We start from the raw sequence: 27,702 nt of genomic DNA, 5'->3' as shown, positions 1-27,702 counted from the left end.
AAACAAAAAAAACTATTCCAAAAAGCCCAATAATATCACCATAATGTCTTTATTTCATTGAATAAATTAGATGCCCGGCCCCTCCCCACAAATAAAACAAAGTTTGTGAAATTACCCATCTGCAAAGTACCAGAAACATCATTACAAAAACTGAATGGATAGAAAGACAGGTCACAACGATAAACAAACAGACAGGGTGGTGATCACAGCACACCAGAAATCTGTGTAATGGCCATCTGCATTTCTGGTCCTCTGATTCAGTCTCCTGCAATGAGGTCCTCCCTGAAACATCATCTATTGGCAATGAAAACAATGATTCAGACGATAAGTGTTTGAATACAGCCGAGCTCCATGGTGGCCCTTTCCAAAGCAGAAATTAGAAAAAAATAAGCCCAACAGAAAGCTCAGACACAGGGGAGAGAATGTGAAGAGATTTAGGCATCTGAGATCATTGGATGACTTCAAACCACAGCCAATATCATTCACAGCACATCACTACTCTCAGGAAAAATGTGCAGAAATCGTAACAGCTTGTCACTGGGTCAGTACCTCAAGGACATCTTTGTAACGTATTTACCCCTAAAAGTGCACAGTAGTACATAAAGGTACATAATAGGTACCTTTTAGGGGTAGATAAGGTACAAAGTTGCCCCTTTAAGGGTACTGTCACAAGCTATATGCATAAAACTACAATTTCTGCACATTTTTTCTGACTGTAAGGGAAGGCAGAATGAGTTGGTCAGAAACTGCTTACAACTCTTTTTTCAAGTTGCAAGACTCACACAAAATATTTTCTGTGAGATTTTGAGGAAATGTTGCTAATGGATGCAACAATGTCACACGCATTGTGGAGAAACAGCTTGTGTGGTTCGTGCTACAATAATATTTTAGCATTGTGGTGATGAATAATAGGAGTACAACTGAGGAGACTTCCTCTTTACACACTGTAGTACTAAACCAGACTGACTGGCACAAGAAGTTAAAAACCAGCAGAATTCTTAGAATTTCCCAATGTGTACTATGAATTCAAGAGAGATAAACATATGCCGGTATGTCACCACATGGAATCAGAACATGTAAATGAAACATGAAACAACACCAACAAAGGACACAAAGACTGTAAACGTACACAAAATTATCCCAGTCTGGGTTAGTATAACACTCAACATACATATATAAATAGAAGGACCACGACTCCGTTTTCATTACAAGACATGACAGATAAAAGACGATAAAAGACCCACTGAGCACATCAGTTAAAATGTTAACGTCTCTGTAGCACAACAGGATCCAGAACAGAGCTGTAAAAGAGTAAGACGTCAAAAGAATACGTTCCAGATCTAATGAAGGCAAACTCATCCGTTCGTTGCCATTATTCAAGGTGACTAATAATTATGGGTGTGGTTGTGCCATCAGAACGGACCGAGGAGGAGACCAGAGAGCGTGTTTCTTACAGATAACAGACTTATATTCATCTGTGGAGGACATCCAAACGCCCAATGCTGAGGACAACTGTGTAGGAGACAGGAAAACATAAATAACATGTGCACACCACACCGTACAATGCCGGCTGATTCATCATGATTCAGATAGAACTGAGTAAAGATCATAGTCCAGACTTCTCCTCCACTCCGAAAGGTAGTTGATTGTCAAAGTCACCTTGTAGGAACCTTGCACCTTCACTCTGTGAAGGTCATTTTTGAAGGAGAAAAGGAATAGAGCATGAGACAGGTGGAAAATGGTGCTCTGACGGAGCGTTTAACCCGGGCAGCAGCAGTCAGTACAATCTCCACAACATGGCTTTCCTTTAGTGTAACAAAGTCCTTTTTTGAGAGCCTGTGAGTCACATCTAACACATTCAGTCAAATCTGGTCGGGAATATTGGATTTGGCATTACAACACTCTGATCCAGAGGACAAAACCAGAGAAAGTAGGGTTTCTCTGTAGCATTACAGATGCTACAGTCAAGGTTTGTAAGGGTTAAAGTGTAGTTATTAATACTACAGAGATAAACTGACACATATTCTCCTCTGAAGCAGGAACAGAAGAATAACAAAACATAACCACTGGGCAGTGTCTGTGCAAAACAGGCACTATCCAACAGTGCCAAACTTTCATCACGGAGGCAGTCAGCCATCTTAGTGCAGGGTGGCCCAAATATCTCCCAGAAGACCAGCCAAAAACACACCTCAAGTGTCTTTTTGCTCCACCTGAACACCTGAGAGAAGGCAAGACACCTCGTTCTGCGCTCCTCTTCCTCAGTCTTCATCGCCTCCCATCAGGAACCCCAGTATGAAGTCGCTGGATTTCTGACGGTCGTGTGACGTCTGTTTGCTAGCAAGGTTGGGAGGTGGCCGAACGAGGAGGCTTGCGAAGAGAGTAGCTGGGGAAGAGGTACAAGAAGAGATGCAACAGTAACGCACCTGTATGTTTGCAGTCTGCTGGCACTTGAGAAAGTCAGACTCACCTAGGAGGTTGGCGTTCAGGTTGTTGTCAATCGAGCGTTTAAGTAATTCTCTCAAGAAGGCCATCAGGTAGCGGAACACATTGCGATGGGCTCGTGGGAGCTGAGATATTAGCTGCCGTTTAGAGTAAAACAAAGAATTAATCATCTAACTTTTTTTCTTGGTTTAAAATACATTCTGAATCTCAGATTTTCCCATGTAGTCTCAGATTTTGGATGCTTGTGGTTGGATGGTTGAAACGTGTATATATATATATATATATATATATACACACACACACACACACACACAAATTATATATATATATATAACCGTACAAAATGTCTAATTGACAATGTGAGAAAGACCTTTTTTGGCATCTGTTTCATGTTCATGAATTCTTGTCTTCTGATGGCTTAGAATAGTTCACTTTCTTTCCCATTCCGAAAGAATCGCTTCAGACAGCAGAAGTACAGCCAGTCAGTAAATGTCAACCGGTGGTTTTGAGGTTGTCATGGAAACGAGCAGTTCCCCTTGGAGAAGTTCGTCTTTGTGCTCTGATACAATAAAGTCCCTCACGGTTCATTGGATGTCAAGCGATCTGTGCACTTGGCGTATACAAGCGTGCATAAGTGTGGGTGACTAAATACTTTTTTGCCCCACTGTGTGTATATATATATATATATATATATATATATATATATATATATGCACAAACTGTTTAAAAGTTGATTAAAATTTAAAACACTTTTTTTTCATTTGTTTTCTATTTTAATATGCTAAATGAAATTTCAATAAAATCCAATATATTTTTTTTCAATAGAAAGTTCAAAAGATCAGCATTTATTTGTAATACTGTCTTTACTGGTCACTTTTGGTCAATTAAATGCATCCTCGAAAAATAAAAGCATAAAATAAAAATAATTAAATAATAAATGTATAAACTTCCATGAAAAAAAAAACTATATATACACACTTCTGTTTTAAAGTTTGGGGTCAATAAGATTTATATATTCATGAGTTTATAATAGTATACTAATTTTACACAGTTATATTCATTGTTTTATATAAAGAATGCTAAAGTTTACTTTTTTGTTTTTGTTGATTGTCACAAATAAACAGCAATTGAACTACATAGTTCAGACCCCATTGTTAATTCTGCATAAGTTACATCAACAGCTGAGAGACAATTTCTTTCATATAAGCAAAATGGGCAATGAAACAAACCAAAATGAATTTAGAATCAAAACACACTGAATGCAGAATCATACGGAGAGCTTGTGAATAGGAACTGAAACAAGAACATACATAGATTGCCAGACCTACCACAAATAGCATATTAAATACATAGTCTTGAAACTACCAATATACTTACTGCCATGCATGCATGTTTACCTGTTTGCACAGGCGGCTGTCATGAGAGCATTCCAGACAGCGCTGATAGAGTTCATAACACAGCACAGGCTCAGGAAGAGCCTCCAAGAAGATCAATAGTGCTTCGGCAACTGAGTGATTAGAGCCAGCTAACCAACAGTCAAGGAGAACCACGGTGAACAGTGAGAATGCACATTTTAGCATCAGGAAGAGAAAATATGGCAGTAAAAAAAAGGAAAAGACAGGGAGAGAAAAGAAAATACACAGCGTCTCTAGGGATGTCTTCAGCACCATTACAGTAGGACAGAGGAAACATTCTCAGTCTCTCAGCAGCACAGGGATGAATTGTGTGGGAGAGTTCAGTCAGAGCAGTTTTAAAGGGAGCCACTCGGCCACATTCACTGACGTGACAGACATTAGCATTTCTATACTATGTAACTCTGAGAGCCCTTTAAAGAGGTTTGTCCCAAATAGTAATCTATCTACTGGGAAAAACTTGTCCTTTCCATATATAAACATATTTATATATCTTTTGATGGGAAAGGATACGGATGGATTCAGGAATGCTGGTGTCCAAGCAGTCAATAATACTTTGTAGCTCATCTTGCAGGCCAGGGGTCTGGAAAAGGTCCTCCTGTGTATTTATATATATATATAAAAAATAAAACTCATTAGTAATTTAAGATGTGATGGTTAATCATTGGTGCATTTATGCTTTATTTTGTTTACCTGCTGGCAGGCCTTGGTGTAGAGGTGATTAACAAGCAACCAGACCTCTTTGGGAATCTTCAGAGGTTTATCCTCTGTTCCAGCACTGTCCAACAAGAAATTAATACGGCATTTCTCCTGTGAAATTGAGAAATTATCAATCTATATATTGTAGTACTTTCCACTAATACAGCACATTTTGGTGTTTCATTATTAATTTTTTTTTTTTAAAGCACTAGATCCTACACTTTGTATACTTTTTGTTGAACTATCCTTTCACAAACTGTATTCTCAGCTGTATCCAACAGTTAAAACCATAAAACACTGACATTTAGTTGAAATTCTTTAGTTGAGTGAAACTGCATGCTTTTTTAATAACTAAAATATTAGAGGGAAAACACTAACAAATCATTTTTACTTATACTGTATACAATACCTATTAAAGGTTTCAATTTTTTAAATGCTTTCTTTTTTGAAAGCCTCTGATGATCACCAAAGCTGCATTTATTTGATTTAAAAAAAACAGCAATGGTGTGAAATATTATTACAATTTAAAATAATTGTTTCCTATTTTAATATATTTTAAAAAGTAATTTATTCCTGTGATGGCAAAGCTGAATTTTCAGCAGCCATTACTTCAGTCTTCAGTGTCACATGATCCTTCAAAAATTATTCTAATATGTTGATTTGCAGCTCAAGAAACATTAATTATAATTATAGTTAAAAACTTTTATATAATGTAATATTTATAATGCAATGTTGTTGTTGTTTTTTTAATTTGCACCTTTTTGTGGAAGTACTTTTAAAAATACAGATGTTTAAGATGGTTCTAGTACAACTTGGAGAATGACCACTTCGTTTAAACTTTAATGTATATAACAGCCATAACAAATTCATCCACGTGATATTTGAAAAAGGGTGACAACATTCATCTCTCTTATAGACACACTGAAACATGTTACGTGGAGAACAGTTACAGCCCCAAGACCACTGAACAATATAAGGGGACTCATGCAATTAGTAGGAATGCAACCCATGCTGACCCACAGAGGCAAAAACAACTCTAAAGAACAGTCGACTCCAAATTACAAACACTGATTTGCGAGGCTGGTTTCACCATGCTGTGAGCTGCTTTCTCTCTCTACTAATCTAATATCGCTGGCTGGTGAGCAGTGAGCAGGGTGGGAAAAGGAGGGGCAGAATTAAAGCTGAGAGATTCAAGCCCCAGTGACTTTCATTAGCCTGAACCAGCAGAGTGACTGCAGCAAGCTGACCTGTAGGAATGGGCAAGCACATCGAGACACTGTCACACTGGGACAAACATGTAAAAACAGGACCAAGTCACCCTCAATCACACATGTATGCCATGACAATTGCAGCCTGTCCTATCGTTTCCGCAGATGAAGAGGGACTTTACCTTTTCCATGCAGCTATCCTCTCCCTGAAAGTCATGCAGACCCAGAATGATTGGTCGGAAAGAAGTAGTTAGAGAAGAAAAGAGTAACAGAAAGGAGGAGAGATGAGAGAATAGAGAAACATTGCATAATCAGTGAGAACACAGAGCCAGTATTGCATAATCACAGATAAGCAGCTTTCAGCTATCAAAGGTGATCACTGAACAGCTGAGAGATAGAAACAGAAAATAACTAAAGATGATCGACTACTCTCTAAATTAAAAACTAGTAATATTTTGAGAATATAGCTGCAAATGGAACAGTTACGAACAGCACAGGTGGTTTGCATGATGACCTACTGCTACTGAAAAACCTGCATCCCATAACATTTATTTCTGTACATGACTTCCTCATTCTAGCCTCAAATTAGAATCATGTCAAACCTGAAAGTCTTCTCTTATCTAAAATCTGGGGGCAAATTTCCTTGCCATTGTTTGTCGTGACCTTCCACTGGCAAAGAAAGGAAGAAGACCGCTTTCGCTTTTGCAATACCAGCCATCCTGTGGTTATAATCCATCTAATCAACTGAAGCTGCGGCCTGTGCCTCACCAGATCGATGAGTTTGGTGATGGGTATCTCACGGATGGGCTTCTTCATACGGCACAGGGTCTCTAAAGATGTGCCGAAACAGCTGGGCAGGTAGTTTCCTGTAACAGTGATGAAGTAGTCTTTCCCCCGGTCCAGATGAAGCACCAGAATGTCCTCGATTTTATCCTCACCAGAGTTTAGCAGCGTCACAGAGTCTTTACTGACATACACCTCCAGGAAGATCTCCATTGTCTCATCTGCAAGAAATAGTAATATACAGACAATGTAGAGGATGCTCAGTCTGCATATGGATCAAAAAATTTAAATGACACCTCACATGTTGTTTTTTAAGAAAAAGGCAATTAATTGATTTGCTTATGTTTTAATCATTTGGCAAATTACATTCACAAAACTGTATTTTAATCAAGGATGCACTGAAGTTATTTTTTCCATCAAAACCGAAATTAGTTTTTGGCTAATGAAAACTAAAACAAAAATAAAGTTTTGACAATGAAATTCAGGTAACTGAAATCGGCCTGCTGTTCAGAGGTTTGGTGTTCACAGGCCATTAAGTAGTTATAGTAAAGTTAAGACGCTTCTTGATATTTCAGGTGAACAAATTTCACATTTTTCTAGTAAAATTCTGTGGTCCTTCTGGAATTAACAATGTGGAGACAAATTAAGTATACTGACTTTATCTAAATGTAATATTTTTTTGAAAAAGTCCAACCATGAAAGGAAGTAAAGGTAAAGTAAAGTAAAGGAAGTAAAGATAAAGTTTTTGACATTATCAAAAACTTTGTACTTGTCAACTACAACATGAATTATTATTTGATGCCATATGAGATACTCACTAGGGTCTAGTACCCCTTCGCTGGGCTCAGCACGAAGCCAAGGTTTACAGTATTGAGAATCATTGAGTTTGGGAATGAAGGCGAAGGTGCAATGGACCTGTCCGTCATTAGTGATGAGAAAACTCTGACGCTGAAGCTGACGAAATTTCACATTCTCAAAGGTGAACTATGGGTTAAAGAACAGATATAACATGATAATGAGGCAGTAAGAAAATACAATATCATTCAAAAGTTTTTGGTAAAGCTGATTAGTCAGACTCAGAAATCATTCTAATATGCTGATTTGGCACTCAAAACATTTCTTATTGTGATCAATGTTCAAACCAATTCTCCTGCTTAACATTTATGTGGATGCCATGATATATTTTACATTTATGTATGTTTTAAAAAATATCCTCAAAGAATTACTAAAGGTAATGCAGATCAATTTATTTTTACTGTCTTTTCTTCTTTCTTTTATTTTAAAGACACAGACCGGTGCATATAATTAATCTTAAAGCAATTATGGCACATGTGATCAGCCCATAATCCACTCACAGTCCAGAGAAATGCTAAAATAGTGCAAACATGATTGATCTTCCTCTGATTTATAGTGGGATCTAAGAAAGACTGGAGTCAGGCCAGTGGATCAATGCAGAGAGAGTTTGTCAGAGGATACACTCCCCTGTCTGGTTCTCTGTCATTACTCACCTCCCGTCGTGTTAGGGACAAAGAGGGCAGAAAGTCATTTTCCATCCTGTCCATGTCCCGCACAATCTCTTCAAACACCTTCTTGTAGCGCTGCTCAATCACCATCTTCACCTGCAGCACACATAAAATCAATGTGATGCTCTCAACTTCTTTATTGGAGCATGATGAAAGAAGTAAACCTCACCCCGATACTGAAGAGAGAGCTGACAGGTTTGTGGTCACTGGTCTTCAGCTTCATGTGACTGCGGTAGTGAAGCTGCTTCACGCTGCTCCCCCTCCAGAGGATACGGTCGCACCAGGCAGGGACTCGACACTTCCCACTGTGGACGACAAAAACCAAATCATGAAGTGTCAATCTAATTCTTTTCATTTTGAGATCATCAAACAATATGATGTATAAAAGAAGAGGTCCTAATCTCTGAGAACTTTACCTTGAGTCCCATCGGTCTGATTTAGCATCATATTTGTAAGTTGGGATAAAATTAATCTCCCCTTCCATGAAGTCAGTGAAGGCACGTTTAGTCTTTCTCTGAATGTTAAGCTGGCAAAGTGAAACAGAAGATGCTATTAAGTGTGCTTTTAGAACAAAAATGGAAGTCAGTCTATATTTGGCTACTACTGAAAGAAATACCATATACACACACACAGGAAAAAGAAAAGAGGAAGCAACAAATGATAACCTAAAACCAGATAAATACAGTGGAGTGCATAAGTAAAGGAAACCACTGATGAACTCACTTTTGAGTTTTTAATCAAAAATATTAATAACTGATATTATTAAAATTCTAAAATATTATAAGAAAGTAGCTTCACTGAAAGCTCTCACCTGATCACACTCCTGAAGCCTCCGTAGCTCTTTATCATCAATAAGTCTTTTTACCTCCCCAGCATCAGGCAAACATAGCCTGTAGTTGAGATCTCCAAGCCAAATCACCACACTTAGAGAGGAAATCATAACAATTGAACCATTTAAATATTGACTCAATATTAGCTTTAAAATTCTGTTATCTAATCATAGGAAATCAGCTTCAAAATGGCTACACTGGATAACTAGATGTCGGTGACACTCACTCATGTTTGACTATACTGAGAGGGGGGTATTCCAGCAGGTGGAAACTCATGCGGGCACATATGTCTTTGTAGTCCTGGTTCCGCCGCTCATAGTCATCCACATGAGCCGCCAAGTGAGAGTTTACGAAGCAGAAGCTGGTATTATGGAACACAAAGCGCACAGCCACTCCTCCTTTATTCCCCTATAATAATGGAGTAATAAAAGAGGATTCATCTTATCAGGTCACGGACACTGATCTACTGATAGAAGGGATGTATCATTCGTATTGTGGTCATTTCTGTAATCAATACCACTCTAAGATTAGACCATAAGCAAATACAATAAAAGATACACATTATATGCCAAGCGATAGGCTAAAAGTACTTCCTGTTTTGAAAACCACTTCCTATTGTAACAAATTGAAACGTACCATTTTATTCATGAGGCCAGTTCCAACAGACTCAGAAGCCACCTCTCGAATGTGATGTTTGTGCTCCTTGTTGACATACACCACCAACATCATTCCCACTAGACGAATGATACGGATCTGAAGACAGGATGCAGAGCCTCATTAAAGGTTCACACAAAATCAAAGCGAGCACCACATACTTTCTTCAGTTGACCACAGGATGCCACAGGAAAGACTAGACTGTTCTTTGCATTTTAAATATTGAATAGCAAAAATCAGCTGTTGTTTGCTCACCTGTATGTATCTGGCTTTAGGATGGAGGCTTCTCTCTACTGCATCAACCCATAACTGTTCTTTGGATGAGTCCATATAGAAAAAAGCCTCTGTGCTCAGGTCCAGCTCCTGAAATCTGCCAAAAAACAGAACAAATCAATATGAACAATCAACGAAAATACGAATGGACAATTAATAATGTACAACGAATCTATTAAGGGTGAAATATTTAATGTCTGTCCCACTGGAGTCACAAAACTGCAACTATAATGACTGCAACTATAACTATAAAGGTTTCCCAAACATTGCCCCATTTGCATGCTCCAAAGGACTTTATGTTCTGCCACTCACCCCAGTGCGTAGACATCTGGAGGGTGTGGGTCACAGCACAGCCAGGTCTCAAGACTGCTGTCAGGAGACTGACCATTCACATTCCACGTGCCAATGAAGAACCTGTAAAACAGTGAGTCGATCAAATACCAGGAATCAGTCCAAACAAAATCAATGGCACGTTTCCAGGCATGTTACATTTACCTGAAGTTCTTAATATCCACATATTCTTTCTCCTTCTTGTTGAGGCGATACTTGAGCAAGCCTTCCCTTGACCCTGTGTGGCTGCTCATCATGGCCTGTCTCATGGTGTAGTTGGACGGGCTGTCAGACCAGGAACTGGAGCGGTCTACAGACTGAAATCTGTAACGGCAAACAGCACTTCAGTTCAACACAGCTGAAAATCTACAGGCTTCTGCATTTAAGACCAGTAGCACTCACTCATTTCTGACAGGTGTGGAGTTCTGTGCAGATGGTGGTCTTTCTTTGGTAGTTGGGCCAGCCGTGTGGTTAGTCGATGGTGTATATGTGCCCTTCCGAGGGGGATGAGGGGGCAGTGGTGGAGGAGGTGGCTCTCGTTGCGCAACTATACGGTTTTGCTGGTTCTTCTTCTCTTCAAAGCCAAAATCCGTGGCCATTGAGATGGCAGAGTCTATAAACAGAGAGGAACAGACCAGCAGGATTGTAAGTAACAAAGCGTTCACTAGCACCTACTGACTTTGGTGTATCTGCCCATGTAACCCAATGTATTATGTGTGCCATTTTTTCCCATACCTGTTTTTGAGGGCTTTACTAAAGTGCTATTGTTGATGTTATTTGAGGTGGATTTGGCGGTTCCTCTTTGAGGTGGGACTGGAACGCAGTCTTTTACTGGAACAGGTACAACAGGCTCCATCTTTCTGGGCAGTGAACTCCTCTTCTCAGCTAAAGATGGGCCATTTAACAGTGATGTTTAATGTATTTATGCATTGATTAATGGTTTTCAAAATGTCTTCAGCAGTGGAGAATGTTTATTATTGTCATCATTTTAGTACAGGCAGCTCTACTACTAATCTGGACATGATCTTTCTTTTTTTAAATCTCCTTATAAAACAGATATGAACATCTTTGACCGATTACAATTCTGACACATTTTTTCTACATGATGTTTTTGAGTTATCTTACCTTCAGTAATAAAGAATTTGGAAGTATTACTGACAGTGTCTTGTAAAGGCGGGAATACACTACACTATTTTTGTCCCAATTTGCAGCCTGGACAATGCTTAGTTGACGAAATTCAAAGTCAGTCTGCTGATTTTGGACAAAAGTCAGAAAACAAAGAAGATGCAATTATTTTCATAAATATCTAGTTAACAAGATGCCTTAAAAGAAAAAGATTTTATGCCACTTACGTGACAAATTCTAGCAAAGGCAATGTTTCTGTTGTGTTTGGAGCAACTTTAAAGATTGGTAGTGTGTGATGGCCAGGTTTTCTATGTAACCATTTACAAAGTTGGCAATTGTATGATGCCTAGTGTTTTAATATCTGTTCATTTTGAAGACGTATAGTGTATTCCAACTTTACGTAGACTGGCACCCTGTAAAATGTCAATCGACGATGTCAAGAATTGAAGCCTCTAAGGTAAGAGTTTGAAAGACAAATTTAACCTGAGATGAATTTCAATCAGTCAGGTACCAAATAGGAGAAATCATACAGCAAGTGGCTTAACCTTTGACTTGATTGTGGTTGTAACAATGTAAACCAAAACTAAAGTGTTATGTCAAACTTTCTGTCTGACACCAAGGTCAAATTCTTACAGGTAGCATTCATTACGACAAACCTATAAATCTGGGTGTTGGTTACCCTGGTAAATAAATGATTAGAGTAGTTAATAAATAAGAAATGTGGCTTGATGTTTGTGGCTGCATCCTGTGCAGGGGTATCACCTTGCTGTTTGGCCTTCGTCACATGCTGCAAGAAGGACTGAGTGTGAATGTCATCCTGCAGCTCCAGCAGAAGCTCTGGTGTTCGCTCGCCTTGAAGACGAAGCCGTACAGTCGCTGTTGAAGAACGTTTTGTCAAATATTCACATCCAAACATCACAGCTATGCATTTTATTCTTTAGAAAAAGCACTTTGCTTAAGTTAATCATTATATATTTATTAATGCAATAAGTAATAAGAAACCTGCTGAAGTATACAAATCGCATAAAAAAGTGCATATAAGCTCCTACCATTTCATATAATTTACAATTTACAAAGAAATAAAATTAACTGGATAAGAGTAGCAATATACTGCTTAATCTGAATGCTGCTATAATAAGCTCCTTACGACCAGATAGATATGATTCAACTATAAATTATGTAACAATTATTTGAAATACACTTGATTTGTATTCTATGCTGATGTAATTGTCCCAACACACTGTACACAACTGAATAAGACACTTAGTAAAATGGCTATGAATCAAAAAATAGAAAAATTTGAAACAAAAGGCTAATTAAAACTTACAGTTAATCGAGAGGTCAATAAGAAGAGCTTCTTCAGCCTCTAAAATAGGAAATTAAAGAAAGTCAGAGACAGATTTTAAGACGACTGTACCAGGAAATATAAAACATAACCTGCCCTCTGTGGTGACAAATGATTTTCAAATATTTGATCAGGAAAGGGAGATTTCATCATTCAAAACAGTGCTTATTATCTAAGCCTCACTGATAGAGACCAAAGGTGAGTTTGTACAGGAAGAAAAATATTATAGTGAGGGCAAATGCATTTACACTGTTACAAAGTTCTTCTGTATAAATAGTCATTAGAAGCTTACCTCGAACTATCTGAAAATTGTTATTGATGGGGATGGACAGCTGGGGCACTGAACTTAATACAATTGCTTCAGGGTTTGCCAGAATATCCAACCTAACAACAAGAGATCCATTCATGAAATGTCATATAAGAATGCATAACCTGTCTCACAAGACTTCCTTTATCGGTTCATAAAGTCAGTTTATACAATTAGTTTTTTTGAAAGAAAAACAGTAATAACACCACTTTTGTTCACTTTTTAGGATGCAGTACACTGTAATGTACACTATCATTCAAAAGTTTAGGGTTGCCACTTTTACTGTATTTGTGATCAAATAAATACAGCCTTGGTGAGCACACTTCTTTCAAAAACACTGACAAATCTTACTGACCTCAAACTTTTGAACGGAATTGTATCTCTCATATTTCCACTATGATCCAGCATAATCTTATCTCATCAAAAATGTAGCTTCGGAATGTAGAGGGTGGAGGGAAGCTTATGGAAATGCAGCAGGCTAAAAGCATATTGGAGGGCTAATTGCAGACCATATTTCACTCTCTGACAATAACAGTGCCAACTCCAGGGCATCAGGTTCCTCTCAACGTGGTCATACCTCCATTTCGCTCCATGGGAAATTCAATTACATTGGATTATTGGAAAAACCTTCAGATTTCACTGCCTGAGTGTGCCATGCAAACGCATGGAGGCAAGACTAGAACCCCTCTGTGCTACCAGTGAGCCCCTCTCATTCAGTCTCAGAAGACGATAATTGCTGTAATGGATGCTGTTGCCAGGAAACGCAGCACTCGTGAACAAGGGAAATTTGGCCTACACTTACTAAGCAATCTCACATTCAATCAATACAAATAACAACCCAGTGTAGCGATGATGGTTATAATCTGCTCATGCCAAAAATATTTCCTTATTCTCTGAGGTTAAACTGTGGGACCCGCTGTCACATTAATGTTTCACTGACAACACAGCTCAAAATTGTTATGTAGTAGTTATGCACTCCCCATCCACCCCAAAGGTCTGTCAGGCTAAATTAAACATAATATACTTTTATTAGCTGGTTACACTTCCAATGATCTCTACAAAGATGCTTTTGCAGTTCAGTTCAGGTTAGAGGTTAAAGGAACAGTTCACCAAAAAAATGAAAATTCTGTCTATTCATGCATGCATGAGTTTCCTCAATAACCAATGAGGTTTGTTCTTCTCGCACTCGATTATCAATATTTATATGTGAATAAATGCCCCAATTATTTTCATTTTTAGGTAAACTATCACTTTAAAGACTTCACTTGTTGCTCTAACTCAAAGGTTACCAATCCTGGTCCTGGAGAAACTCAACATTGCATGTTTTTGATGTGTTTCTTATCTGAAACACACGTTTGAGGTCTTGAAGTTTGTACTAATGAGCTGCTAAGATGAATTAGGTGTGCATAACTACCTGCAGAAGTAATTTGCATAAAAGATTTCAATGCATACTTTTACATCTGATGCCTAATACATTACAGTCAATGAACATTTCCTCATGCAGGTCTGAAATATCAAATGTGTACTTTGTTCTTATTGTTAGGAGATCCTTTTCATTACACATGGATTCAACAAATAACATCTGTGACCTCTTTTGCCCAGTCAGTTCTTGAGCTTTGAGTAAAGCCGAGTGTGTACAGTTTTAATGCAGTTAAAGAGTTTGTGTGCTCATGTGAGGCTTATTAGGCTCTAGGACACCGAGGTGGAATGCAGGATAATGGGCAGCATGCTGGCATCCACCACAAAAGCCACACTGCCTCATTGCACAATCTTTCACAGAGTCTTCTCACATCTATAGCAACCAGCAGTTAGGGCAATATATAATTCACATTTCTTTCACATTCACATTTCTGGGGTTCTCAGAAGCAGAAGTTGTCACAGTTGGGTAAACCAGTAGTAAATAAGAGACTACAACAAATATTGTTTTTGTATTCTCAATTGCTCCAACAGAAAAAGAAAAAAAAAATCCATGATAGCATTTCCACGACTTTGCAAAAGAGGAAAAAAAACAGAAAGAGCTTGATTGCAGAAAGATGTCAAATTTACAGCCATTTCCTCAGCCAGTGTATTAGAAACACTCTTGCAGCTGTGTTAACGTTTTTTTTTCATGAAAATATAACAAAATATACTGTTATATATTCAAGATATTCAAGATCTCTGAGAATTGCTTAAGTTTTAGGGCTGCTAATCAAGAATTCCACACAGGAAGAGCAAAGATGGCACACCACAGCTCCAAAAGTAGAAAAATATGTATGTTCTCACCACAGGTGACGTTTCGAGCCTAACATGTCTGATGAAGAGCTTTTAGGCTCGAAATTTCACCCGTGTTGAGGACATAAATAAATACTTTTCTATTTTTGAAGCTGTGGCGTACCAACTTTGTGCTTCCGGTTTGAAATTCTCTGCTAATCAAGAATAACATACATCAGCTTGAAATAACAAGATATATCTAGTAAGTATCTTATGTAAAGTAAAAACCATTGGATGTAAAAACAAATAGCAAGGCTGTTAAAAGCAGCTGCATTCTCAAGATAGAGATGCTCATTAGATAACTAGCAATTAGATGGCCTGTGTTGGTGGGTTTGGTTGCTAATCATGTCAAAAAGGCCAAAAACGACAACAAAATCATCAATGTAATAACACAGACAGGCAGTAGCAATGAACCACCAGCCAGAATGAGCGGTTCAGTCTAAAAGAGACTGAACAGCTGCTCCGATGCTCATGTTTCCCAAGCTTTAAAATTAACTTTTGCAACTAATCAGTTATACGCATTGTTTAGTATAACAGTAAAGACCTGTAAAATGTGAAATAGAAAACTGAGATCAAACAAACAAGAGAGTCTACTTACTTGAACTGTCCAGAACACTCTAATAGGGACAGGAGTCTTGGTTCTTTTTGTCCATTTCTGAGCAGATGTCCTCTAACAGTCTGAAAAAAATCACTGTCAAGGATTCAATTGGATAGCTGGAGGCAGAGGAAAAGCGAAAAGTGTGGAAAGTGTGACGCCTCATGGCTCTCCCATGCTCCCTCTCCTTCTCCTCCCTCACACAATCAAAAAACTTGTTGGACTTTATATAAGTTCATTAGGTAAGTCATAAAACAATCCCCATCATACTTCAAGATATATATAAAAATCATTAAAAGCTCTATTCTCATAATAAACTGCCGCTGTTTCTGTAGCATCTATAATGTCATGCCTTACAGACACTTCATATCAAGTGACATGACAATGTCACGCAATGATGTTCAAGTTATAGAAATAAGAAATAAGAGTATGTTTTGATAAAACAAAACGCTTACCACGAGACACTTGCGTAACTTCTGTCTGACATCAGAGAGAAAACAGCAACCGAAATGACAACATTTGTATTCGATGTAGCCTCTTTAATACACAAAACGAAAATACATGTTATTTTTACCATTACAGCTAGGCTAACAGCTAAATGACTTTAAAAGAGACAGCTACTGCTCCATACAAATTGAAAATGAACAACCAAGCTATCAAATAAAGGATACAGCCAAACACTGGCTATCGGATATCCCGAATGAAGACTCCATCACGAATGGTGTTAAATGTGTTGAATTAAAGCCGTCAGGCGGCTAGCTAACAGGCTAAAGTTAAACTCAGCGCGACTGTTTTCTCATGTCAGGCTCCACCCCTCACCGCGCGTGCCGTGCTGCTGCTGGCCTTTCTTCCTCCGGGGTGATTGAGAGACGATTGATCGCTCGCTCGGGAAGAATTTAGCCCGTAAAAACGGGTTTTGAATAAACACGGGTGGGGAAAAACAATCAATGTACACCCGCTCTTCCAAAAATTAGTGACGCAAGAGTGCGAGTCAGCTCGTGAGCCGGTGCGGAGTCATTGAACTCCGGAGAAAACGACACCCATCGAATACGTGTATATCGAATTTGGGGTTAAACAGGGATCACGGTTGATGACAGTTGTGTTGTCGCGTTAACACGTCAATGACATCTCGAGTGATGTTCGGGTTTACGTTCAACACGTTGGTAAAATATGTTGGAAGACACAACCGGTCAAGTATGGGCTCCGAGGTCATCATCACCGCGCTGTCCCGGACGCAACAACATCGCTGGGTGTGTTATGCACTGCTCAGGGACGTCATAGATGCTCAATTTTTTCGCATTACTGTGTGTAAAATCAGTATGCGTTAAGGCACTCTTAAATATTGACTTTTTAGAGTTTCCGTTAAACGCCTTGATATTAATCAGATAGAAAGTTGTTGCTAAATCTCAAAGTGGATATTGTCCTTTTGGTTGCATTATGTTTGTGTGTGTTGCAAGTGTATTATTATTTCAGTAGCCTACCACCCAGAACAGATTACATGTTTGTAGATAAAAATTCAAACCAAATTCCACCTGGATGGTTTGATAAGCACACTTATTTTATTTGTAATGTGCACTCCAAAGAAATCAGATCACAGAATTCCATCCCCAATCATTAAAAAAAATTGTGAATTATATATGAATACAGTCTATTCAGAAGACATAAGCAGGTGGGCTTGATACCAATATCACAATTCACGTCACACATTTAAAGGGTTAGTTCACCCAAAAATTAAATTAGCCCATAAATGACTTACCCTCATGTCATCCTAGGTGTATATGACTCTTCTTTCAGATGAATCCAGCCAGAGTTATATAAAGAATTGTCTTTGATCTTTCAAGCTGTTTCATGGCTCTCAGCGGGTGTTACATGCTTCAGTCCAAAACAAGTTAAAGAAAAAGTGCCCATCCATTAAAAAAAAAGTGTCTCACACAGCTCTGGGGGTGAACAAAGGCCTTCTGTAGCGAATCGATGCGTTTTTGTAAGAAAAATATCCATATTCAAAACGTAATAATCACTTTAATGTAGCTTGCGCTCACTGTTGTAAAGGGAAGCAATTCCGGGCGGATGACGTACGAGTTCAGTGTTGCTCATGCGCTGGTGAGTCTCGTGAAAACCAATGTTTGTTAACAGGAGCAAAGGAAGCAAAGTTTCCTTACATTAGCAAAGGAAAACCAGTCTCCTCTTGGCTTATATCGAAATCCTCCGACATGCTTTACAAATCCTCGTTTTGTACTTCTAATTCTTGACCGTTGTTTTGTTTTGATCTCTCCGCTGCGCTTCCGCGTTCGTCACTTCTGAGCAGCGCATGCGCAAAGCTGACCTCGTACGTCATCCGCCCGGCGCTGCTTCCCTTTACAACAGTGAGCGCAAGCTACATTAAAGTGATTATTACGTTTTGAATATGGATATTTTTCTTTCAAAAACGCAGCGATTCGCTACAGAAGGCCTTTGTTCACCCCCAGAGCTGTGTGAGACACTTTTTTTTTAATGGATGGGCGCTTTTTCTTTAACTTGTTATGGACTGAAGCATGCAACACCCGCTGAGTGCCATGAAACAGCTTGAAAGATCAAAGACAATTTTTAATATAACTGAAAGAAGAAAGTCATATACACCTAGGATGATGTGAGGGTAAGTAATTTATGGGCTAATTTTCATTTTTGGGTGAACTAACCCTTTAAGAAAACCTAATCTTGGACTTCACTCATGTTAAACCATATAATTAGTGTTTCTTTTAATAGGGAAAACAGTCAGATATGAAGAAAACATCCAGATTAAGCAGATGAGGTTTTGATTTTGTGCATGGCATAAGGGCTGGAGTTGATATGAGGCCAGATGTCTCCATTGGGCATCTCAGGTTTGTCCTCATCCTTCCTCTCCTCCATCACCACTGTCATTATCATCTCTGGGTTGAACACGTCTGGCGTGCGGTAAGGGCGCGCGAGGTGGCGAAAAGAAGACCGCAAAGAGGCGTCATCAAAATCATCTATTAGTCCTCCATGTGTCCTGTGGGAGGACTTGAGCTCATCTCCTAGCTCAGAGGCAAGGTCTTTCAGATCTCTAATCAGGGTGGATTTGAGACCGAACAAACACAGCAAGAAGAACAGACCAGCACAGATACCAGAGACAAAGTATAAAGCCACTGTCTCTGGAAGACCTTGGAGAAATGAAGAAAACAACATTTAATAAACAATATCAACAACAGAAATAAGAAGAGGATAAATCAAGTAGTAAGATACTTCCACATTTAGTATATGAGAAGGCCATTGCTGACTGCTGATGTTAGCAAACTATGAAGAAAAATATATATTCATTCATATACTCATTTATTCTCTAAGGCTTTGGCACTTGTATGTATGCTACTGATATATGTATGCTGCATATAATAAGATTCATGTGTACATTTAAAAAAGAAACGAAAAGTTGATCATAAAAAAAGAAAGATGAATAATAGTAAGTAAAAATTGCATCTAATCATTTGAACATTCTGGGATCAGACCACACATCTGACATACCCTGGATTTGGGAAAAGATTTCCAAAGAGTTGGTGAAAATATTTTGTGGTCTGGACACCCCGGGACCAGTATACCACCCTCCTGTGAAGGGGGAAGACGGGATTGGATCCAGCAGTCAGCAAGACCATCAACAACTGATGACTGGCAGTTCTGTTATATAGCTGAGTCATGTGCATTTGCGCTCAAAAGTTTACATACAGCTTTAAAAAAATCTGCAACAACACAGTATTAAGAATCAAGAGTATGTAAACTTCTTAAACAATTTAGATATTATTTTGTTTTGTGGACTATATGTATACATCTGTAAAGTAAAAAAATAAATGAATAAAACAAGCAATTTTTATGTTCCCTTTCATTTTGTTAAAACTATTAAGATTTTGCAGATTCTGCAAGGTGATTGTAAACTTTTGACCACAACTGTGTGTCACAAGCAGTTATAAGGTTGAAGATATCTTTTTAACACAAGCTAGCTTATTAAAATTAAAGGGGTCATATGATGCAGTTTCAAAGTTGCCTCTCTCTTTGGAGTGTTACAAGCTCTTGGTGCATAAAGAAGATCTGTAAATTTGCAAAGACTAAAGTCTCAAATCCAAAGAGATATTCTTTATAAAAGTTGAGAGACAACCACACCTACCTAAAATGGCTCGTTCTAACACGCCCCCACATGTCTACGTCACGATGTGGGAAGATTTGCATAATGCCACCCAGATGTTCACGCAAAGAAAGAAGGCATAACTTTTATTCTCGCTGTAGTATTGTTGCTTGCCACCATGTCGTGAAGACACTGTGTTTCATTGTGAAAATGAAACTACTTTGTTTGGCCTTCCAAAAGAGGACAATATCTGCTTCGTCATGCCTAGAGCTGATCACTGAGGGAATACATCAACTTCACGCTGTGGATCGCCCGATCGGCTTTCACCGTGGATGAAGCGGAGTCCAGCCCGGGGTCATCACATGTGGTTACCGCAAGCCCTCCGGACGCTCCTTTGTCGAATCCGCCGGCCACCGCTCACTCTAGCCTGCCGTGTGTGACACTGTGTTTCATTGTGAAAGCAAAACTACTTTGTTTGGCCTTCCAAAAGAGGACATGACTAGAAATCAGTGGTTAAGTTGTATTTACAACACTGTTCCAGAACAGTTCAACCCAAATATTCAGATGTGTGCAGCACATTTTATGGAGGACTGTTTCCTGATCCTGGTAGAGTAGACTACAATGCCGGCTGTTCTGACTCACAGAATGCAAGTAAGTTTTTTATATATATAAAGGATTTCCCACTGACGATTCAAACATGAGTTTTGAGCACTGTAGAGTAGTGCTTGTTGTTTGTCATTTCTCCGATCTCAAATGCAGACATGCTTTTATGTTTACGTGGCGTGATGCAACGTGTAAAAAGACAGTATAAGTCATTATAATCCGTAATTATGTCCCCCACTGGATGCGACAAATGCTTCGTTTATAATGGGTTTTAATGTTTTTGTCTCGTCACTCCGGCCGGACAGGGCATCACAGTATGGTAGGGGTGTAACATTTCCATCACACGCTTGAGGAATTCGGCCAATCACAATGCACTGGATAGCTGGCCAATCAGAGCACACCTTGCTTTTCAGACCGATGAGCTTTGAAAAAATCCATGCATTTCAGAAAGGCGGGGCATAGAGGAGAAACAATAATGTACAGTATGTGGAAAATAATGTGTTTTTTTAACCTTAAACCGCATAAACACATTTCATTACACCAAATACACCAAATAATGTTCTTTTTAGCAACATCATATGACCCCTTTAAAATTAGATAAGCAATGAAGAAAATTTGTATAAAATAATTTTTCTTACCATGTGTATAATCAGAGAGCAAGAAAGGATCTATGTTTCCACGTCCAACATCTTCCAGTAGATACCGTGGTACTAAAAGCACAACAACAAAGTAAATCTTTTTATGACTGCTTCAACATTAATGAATAAGGTAGTAGATTGTAGTTTCTCTAAACCTTTTAAAACTCACCGCAGGTGAAGGAGACTCGCAAGTGCTTTTTAGTCCCAGGGAAACAGGGGTCTCCAAATCCCTGAGCATCAGCCAGTACAGAGCAGTTTGTCCTGCCATGACACTTCCTTGACACCCTCCTCAAGGCTGATGGAGACAAGCACTCTAACAGGAAACAAGCATTTAAGCATAGTCTCATTAAATGAACGACTGTTTTCAAATATATAAGATGATCTCTGTTCTACTTTGTACAATGGAAAAAAGGATTTGAACACATAATTTGGTGCCTCTGCTGTTGTATCAAAACCTTCCCACTAGATGGGAGAAGTGTGTTATTTCAGTCTCAGACCTATGTCTGGTTTTGTTTTAGCCTCTTGAGGGCACTCAATGCTGTCATGCTCCAGGTGACCAAACGTGGCTGAATAGATGGCCAAAACCGTGTCATTCTTACAGGCCAACTTCATTCGCTCATTCTCACACACTGTTCTCGAACGATGATGCTCTGCGGAGAAGAAAAACTCATTAGCTGTGTGAAAAACAAGATATTTAGAATCTGATCGAAAAGACATTTGGATATTTCATTATTCTGTTTCTATTGATCAGACCATTTCAAGTCACTTTCAATTAGATCGAAATTAATTCGGATCAAGCTCAGTTGACTGAGGTGTTTACCATCCTTTTTAATCCAAAGAGCCATCAATATGATTATTTGGGTGCATGTAAATGTAGATGTCCTGTTTGGTTACAAAATATAGCTGAAGCACAAATATAGGTGTCTCACCAGGCTTGCACTTGTAGGAGACAATGATGTATTTGCTGGTTTCAGGGCAGGGATCTTGACCAAACACAGGACTCACCACAGGAATCTGACACTCCCGTCGATCCTGGCACTCAGACATCACTTTCTAGACATAAAAACAAACACATTCTGACTGAAATTCATTAATTTTTATGAGTTCTAGAGATTTTTTTGTCTCTGGAATTAAAGAATGAGTAAATCCAGATCAAAGATACCTGAATGGCTGTGGTTGATGTACAGTCTGTGTTTTCCTCTGTTATGTTTGGGTTTGCTTGTGGGCATAGATATGGACTCGGAACACGGCGTCCATAAAATGCTGAGACAACAGCTACAGATGTTCTGGTGGGGCATCTGATGGACAGCGTCTCTCCATCACACGCATGGGCAGTGTGGTTCTTCAGGATCCTGTGGAGGTAATCTAAGAGGAAAATATATGCAGACATCACTTGCAGACAAAACATCAGTTGAATAGAAGAATAGAATAGAATAGAAGCAGTTGAGCATCACTACTGCTGAGATAAAGGCCTGTCACTGCTCAGCGTACAAACAAGGCATTGTGAACGCATTTAGAAAACAGCATTGTAGACCACAACTAATGTACACTGATTCTATATAAGCCTGTTGTATAGTGCAAATCCAGCAGAATGACAATGGGCAAACCAACTCCCTCACTTATCTAATCTTACGAGGTGTGGCTGACATTCAAACTTTGTGATGCAGAAAGCTTTTCTCAGGTTTCTACCACAACTGCTGTAATTTGGGTGTAGAAAATGGTAAATAAAATAAATAATAAAATAAAACAAAAATATTGGTAAGCCTATGCATTTATTTGTATTATTAATACATTATGCATTATTTTATCAATGCTTTGTTTTAGGGATTAGTCTAAAGAGATCTATAGACAATCTCAAAATAACTATCAATAGTTAAAAAAACGAATTCAATTAATAAAAAAAATTAACTATTATTTAAAAAAGGGAAAAACATTTTTTATTTAAATCTTAAATCATGTTGTTATTGACATGTTTACTTTAAAAATTAGGAATTGTTCATCTTTCAAATCTTCAACTAACTTTATCAGAAAATTGCATTGAAAGAGAGAGGCAGAGGTCAAAGACAGCAATGTAGTCAGAGGAAATGACCCCAACAGGATTTGAAAGAGGTCTTCCTGTTCACTGTACTGCGGACTTGGGATTTAAATCTTGGAGAACATAAGTGGAAAACATAAATGAGGAATACTGCAGAAATTTTCCTTCTCTAGAAGCATTTTTCTCTTTTTTATCGTCCACTTTTCCACGCAGCTCAGGTTACTAGACTATGTTCTAAACATGCATGGCTCCGTTCCTTCACTGGACCATATCCACGAGCATTCAATGAGAAGGAACTGGATCAATGGCAATTGTAATGTTTGGCCTGTACCTCTCTCGCTCTCTCTCTCTCTCTCGGGTTAGGCCATTCTGCATCTGTAGAGCCCACTGTTATGCAGTGCCAGGCACAGACACACTCACAAATAAACACAATGAGCTATTCTTGGCTGATTATTACTTGAAGCCACTATACAGGACAACTGAATTACGAAGCCAACATTTGTCAGGGACACTTAAATGCTGACTTTGATGGTACTATGACACATAAACACTGCAGCTGGCTTCATATTTGATGATTCTAATGTCTTTTGAAGTCCAAAATATAGTGTATTTTGCACTCCTTCAGCCTAAATTTTACATAAAATGTTTGCCTTTGGTTCAGAATGGGTTAATGTAGATAACTGCCTTCCTTTCCTATATGGACAGTCCTCAAACAATGGAGGAGGATGGGACAGTTCTGTGACCCTAACACCCAACTCTCTTAAGCTGATACACTACAGATTGTTGACAAGGACTGTGTGAAAGACAAAATACAGAATGTTCTCTTTCGCTCCAAGACAACATGCTGAATTTGCTCTATCACAGCCACAAAATCAGAGAAAAACACTCACCAGAGAAATCTGGAGCTGACGAGGTTTGCCGTGTGTTGACAGCTAGGGCGACGGAGAGCAAACACCAGGACCAACAAGAGCTCAATGGAGACATAGTGCACAACGCACATTACGAAGCGCTGTGATTTTTAACTAGGAGAAAATGTTTGGCTGTTTACTGCCCTCTGACTTCTGACCAGGAGAAAGGGGTCAATGGTGGCATTGTGCTGAGAGGAGAACAAGCGCTCATTCAACAGCATTGACACTGACGCACATTTGTGTCACTGCACTAATTAGACCGTTTTCGTGCTTGTTTTCCATTTATTTATCAAAAGGGCTTTTTGAGGTGACAGAGTTCACACGTCTGTTTATAATAAGCAACCACCCTGATGATAATAAATGTAGTTTCCAGTCAAAAGTACAGCACAGTTCAGTAATACTGATCAGTCTAAATCAAAATTCTAGTCTTATTTAAAAGTTAAAATATCTGTTACAAGTTAAATTAACCTGAAAAGAACATTAGTGTAAGATATTAAGGTTTGTGTTCATATATGTCTTTCATACACATTGATCTCAAATGTTTTAATACTGTATATCTTAGAATGTATTTAATATAATACACATGTATATTATAAATAATACAAAATATGTTACTAATATTTCGTTTTTTGAAATATAATTTAATCTAATCTAAAGTTTGACTTTTAATTTTCTTGCTTTAAGCATATATCATAACAAAATTATATACTTAAAACAAGACAACAAAACATTTACTGCTGGGGTAAGAAAAAACTATATAAGATAACAGATGTTTTTTTTGCGAAAGAAATTGATATTTATCAGCAAGGATGCATTCGATCAAAAATGACAGTACAAATGATTTCTTTTTAAATAAAATTAGTAATAATGCTGAAAATTCAGCTTTGCCAACAGAGGAATAAATTACATTATAAATATATTAATAATATTAATAAGGGGAAACAGTTATCTTAAATTGTAATATTTTACAATATTACTGTATCTTTGATCAAATAGCATTTTTAATCAAAAATACAGTATAATCAGTAATATTGCCTTAAATGAAAATAAGATGTCATTACGAAATCTTACCGAACCAAACTTCTGAAAGGTAGTGTACATAAAATAGATATTCCCTGAAAATAAGTATTATTATCTTACACACTTTTGTATCTTGAGTGGATCTTGTTTTAAAGAGGTTTAGATTTAGTTTGGTTTTAGCATTTTATCATGCATTAAATCAGATTTCTCTCCATGTTCAGATTTCTCTCCAAGGAAAAACTCAAAACAAGAAATCATCTTCGCTGAGCTTGAGTATTTAGTTTCCTTTGCTTGTGCTGATGTACAGTGACAGCACTGGGCTCTCATGATCAACATTTGGGTCCTGTTTCGGGAGATAAAGCAAGGATTTTCCAACTGTGTGTTCCCAGCCGCTGGATATCCTGTAGATAGTTTATCATCTGAGGATAAGTGCTTCCTCTCTCAGCCTGGAGAAGAGATGTCAGTGGTTAGTGAGTGCATCAAATTTCTGTATTCCAGAAACACTAGAAAAAGCAACTTTGTCACCATAGCAACTAAATGCATATAGCTCGAAATATGAGTCTTGTGTCAGTCTGCTATCTCTATAAATACAATATGTTATCTGAACATGTGCTGCCTATTCAGCAGAAGACAGAAAACACGTAGGACACTCTATATGCTGTGTCTTAGCTTTCTCAGCAATCTGTCAATACAAACACCCTCCCCGAGTCAAAGAAATTCCACCCCCACATATGAGACCGGTCTAGTGCCTGATAGAAATGTTTGTGAATTAAATGCTGTACAATAAGGTGCAGACCTTTGACATGCTTGCTTAGTGATTGTGACAGTAACATCAGATTAGAGGCTTAGTCTTGCATCCTTACAGCTCATCATCTCCATAGTGATTTCTTGTTTGGTGATATATTCTTTGCGGTGCTGCAGTATAACGGAAATGAGAAGCTAGCGTGGACTAAACAGCTCACAGCTCGGATCTGTTAGTCATAGTATTCTGTTGGCTCCAGGCTCATTTCCTGTGCTGGCCAAAGTGGAACTCACTTAATTTCCAGGATTTGTAGGAGTTTCCATGTCAGGCTCTTGTTTTGTATATATACAGTACAGTATTATCACCAGCCTCTTTAAACTTTTAGGGATAGTTCATCTCAAAATTAAAGAAATGACATAATTTACTCATCCTTAAGGCATTGAAAACATTTTTTCTTTCTTCTGTGGAACAGAAAAAGGATATTTAGCCAAATGTCAGAGCTGACATATCTTCCAAATATTTTGTCTAGGGATCATGGGCTGACAAGCTTCATCATTAATATAGTCAGTTAGTTGTACACTATATTGTTTATTCATCTTATTTTATCTCAATTAACATGGAAGTGAGCTTTTTTTATTCCGATTCATTAGTAACTAATAGCTAGGTAAATAACTAGAAGAATAATGACGTGCAGTAAAATGATTTGCACTACAAACCAATGTGTTTACAATTACAATAATACATAAAAATGATATGATAAGTAATACAAGTTAGCAATGTAAAGCAGCATAACAAGCTGTTTTGTACAGCTAAAAATAAGTGGAAGCGGATAATATCAGAAGCCTCACATTCAAGTTACAAATGGTTGTGTGCGCTCTTACACTCTCAAAAATAACGGTTCTTCAAAAGGTTCTTCAAGCAATGCCATAGAAGAACCATTTTTGGTTCCACAAAGAACCATTCAGTCAAAGGTTCTTTAAAGAACCTTTGACTGAATGGTTCTTTGTGGAACCAAAAATGGTTCTTCTATGGCATCGTGAAGCACCTTTATTTTTAAGGTGGCTACGTTACAAATATTTTGCTTTAAAATTCTAGCTTGACAAACGTGGTCATTTAGGCTACTTTTACTATATGGAAAAGAGAAGATTGGACATTCTACTAAATAAGCCATTTAGGTTTCAAACACACATGAGCGTGATTAAACAATGAATTTTAATTTTTGGGTGACTGTCCCTTTAAAATGGTCCACTTTTAAAAGTCTTTGTGAGGAAAGAGCAAAACACCTCCTTGCTTTCTTGAGGTCTTTTTTCATAAAATAGTTAGGTGTCTGCTTTTTATGGTAGTATTGTTTCAAACTAGTGTGAATTCCCCCAAAATGATGCAATACATACCCTTAATATAACATCTGTGTGCTGAATGAGGAAATGAAACTCTTTCCCATTAGTGTTTATTTAAGAGATTGAAAACATGTAACTTTTTTAAGAATGAAATTGGCACTATAATTTAGATGATTTTTTAGTCAGTTGGTATAAGAGATGAATTTTATGGTTTAAGTTATTCTGAGAGTGTTTCCGTGTTAATATTCGCAGTTATGAGGGCAAGCCATGAGATGACAGAATTGTTGCCTCTGACTCAAACCGCGTCTGTGACTCAAGAGGACTGCACAGGGACTGAGGGGAACTACCTATTTGTTTAAAAAGAACCAATCCCTTGAGAGTGATCACATACCCACACCCTCAGTTGTCCATTAACACACAACTGTGTGTATCTTAGCAATAGACTTCTGTTGTTTTATATAAACAATAAGACTAACTCTACCATACACACTACAACCACAGAAAACTGCATTTATATATATTTATATATATATAT

The 27,702-nt window shown here is 38.1% G+C and overlaps 2 protein-coding genes and 1 long non-coding RNA gene across 9 annotated transcripts in view; all 3 read right to left on the bottom strand.

The window, feature by feature from the left end:
• Window positions 1–33: 33 nt before the first annotated feature.
• On the bottom strand, window positions 34–17,001 carry LOC107550756 (inositol polyphosphate 5-phosphatase OCRL-1-like). Of its 6 annotated transcripts, none has more exons than XM_016232124.1 (24): window positions 16,448–17,001; window positions 15,780–15,859; window positions 12,917–13,008; window positions 12,607–12,645; window positions 12,042–12,155; window positions 10,890–11,039; window positions 10,557–10,767; window positions 10,320–10,478; window positions 10,137–10,238; window positions 9,807–9,921; window positions 9,534–9,650; window positions 9,124–9,305; window positions 8,879–8,990; window positions 8,484–8,593; window positions 8,237–8,372; window positions 8,053–8,163; window positions 7,363–7,528; window positions 6,530–6,765; window positions 5,944–5,967; window positions 4,548–4,664; window positions 4,368–4,452; window positions 3,840–3,967; window positions 2,468–2,579; window positions 34–2,383 (listed from the first exon to the last, which is right to left on the bottom strand). In XM_016232124.1, exons 1-24 carry the CDS (start codon window positions 16,487–16,489, stop codon window positions 2,259–2,261), a joined length of 2,865 nt encoding a protein of 954 aa, XP_016087610.1. In that variant the 5' UTR covers window positions 16,490–17,001; the 3' UTR covers window positions 34–2,258. The 6 variants fall into 6 exon arrangements, with proteins under 6 accessions (XP_016087610.1, XP_016087608.1, XP_016087611.1 ...); XM_016232122.1 differs by lacking the exon at window positions 16,448–17,001 and adding an exon at window positions 16,232–16,419 and having other exon boundaries at window positions 15,780–15,872; XM_016232125.1 differs by lacking the exon at window positions 5,944–5,967.
• A 1,425-nt stretch (window positions 17,002–18,426) lies between these two features.
• On the bottom strand, window positions 18,427–24,186 carry LOC107550740 (protein eva-1 homolog C-like). 2 transcript variants are annotated; one of them, XM_016232106.1, is made up of 8 exons: window positions 24,051–24,186; window positions 22,288–22,490; window positions 22,055–22,178; window positions 21,623–21,775; window positions 21,295–21,438; window positions 21,126–21,197; window positions 19,293–19,373; window positions 18,427–18,934 (listed from the first exon to the last, which is right to left on the bottom strand). In XM_016232106.1, the coding sequence occupies exons 1-8, from the start codon at window positions 24,142–24,144 to the stop codon at window positions 18,552–18,554; spliced, it is 1,254 nt and encodes a 417-aa protein (XP_016087592.1). In that variant the 5' UTR covers window positions 24,145–24,186; the 3' UTR covers window positions 18,427–18,551. The 2 variants fall into 2 exon arrangements, with proteins under 2 accessions (XP_016087592.1, XP_016087591.1); XM_016232105.1 differs by lacking the exon at window positions 19,293–19,373.
• Window positions 24,187–25,352: 1,166 nt separating this feature from the next.
• LOC107550755 (uncharacterized) overlaps window positions 25,353–27,702 on the bottom strand; it is a 3,301-nt gene continuing 951 nt past the window's right edge. The window contains exon 3 of the long non-coding RNA XR_001604698.1: window positions 25,353–25,534. This is a non-coding gene — a long non-coding RNA (uncharacterized lncRNA). The remainder of the gene's footprint in view (window positions 25,535–27,702) is intronic.

Source organism: Sinocyclocheilus grahami, unplaced genomic scaffold, assembly GCF_001515645.1.
Source record: "Sinocyclocheilus grahami isolate Dianchi unplaced genomic scaffold, SAMN03320097.WGS_v1.1 scaffold407.1, whole genome shotgun sequence".
Classification (NCBI taxonomy): Eukaryota; Metazoa; Chordata; class Actinopteri; order Cypriniformes; family Cyprinidae; genus Sinocyclocheilus; species Sinocyclocheilus grahami.
Note: the sequence above shows the minus strand (reverse complement) of the source record. Positions and strands in the feature narration are given on the sequence as shown.

Excerpts from the sequence above, each read along its gene's own strand:
- LOC107550740 (XM_016232106.1), bottom strand. The coding sequence starts at position 24,144 with ATGTCTCCATTGAGCTCTTGTTGGTCCTGGTGTTTGCTCTCCGTCGCC. Across the intron at positions 21,776-22,054 it reads CTCCTACAAGTGCAAGCCTG|AGCATCATCGTTCGAGAACA; the intron begins GTGAGACACCTA and ends TCTTCTCCGCAG. Across the intron at positions 19,374-21,125 it reads GCTCTCTGATTATACACATG|GAGGGTGGTATACTGGTCCC; the intron begins GTAAGAAAAATT and ends CCCCCTTCACAG.
- LOC107550756 (XM_016232122.1), bottom strand. The coding sequence starts at position 16,353 with ATGGTAAAAATAACATGTATTTTCGTTTTGTGTATTAAAGAGGCTACA. Across the intron at positions 12,646-12,916 it reads CAATTTTCAGATAGTTCGAG|AGGCTGAAGAAGCTCTTCTT; the intron begins GTAAGCTTCTAA and ends TTCCTATTTTAG. Across the intron at positions 8,991-9,123 it reads CTCAGTATAGTCAAACATGA|TGTGGTGATTTGGCTTGGAG; the intron begins GTGAGTGTCACC and ends TTCCTCTCTAAG.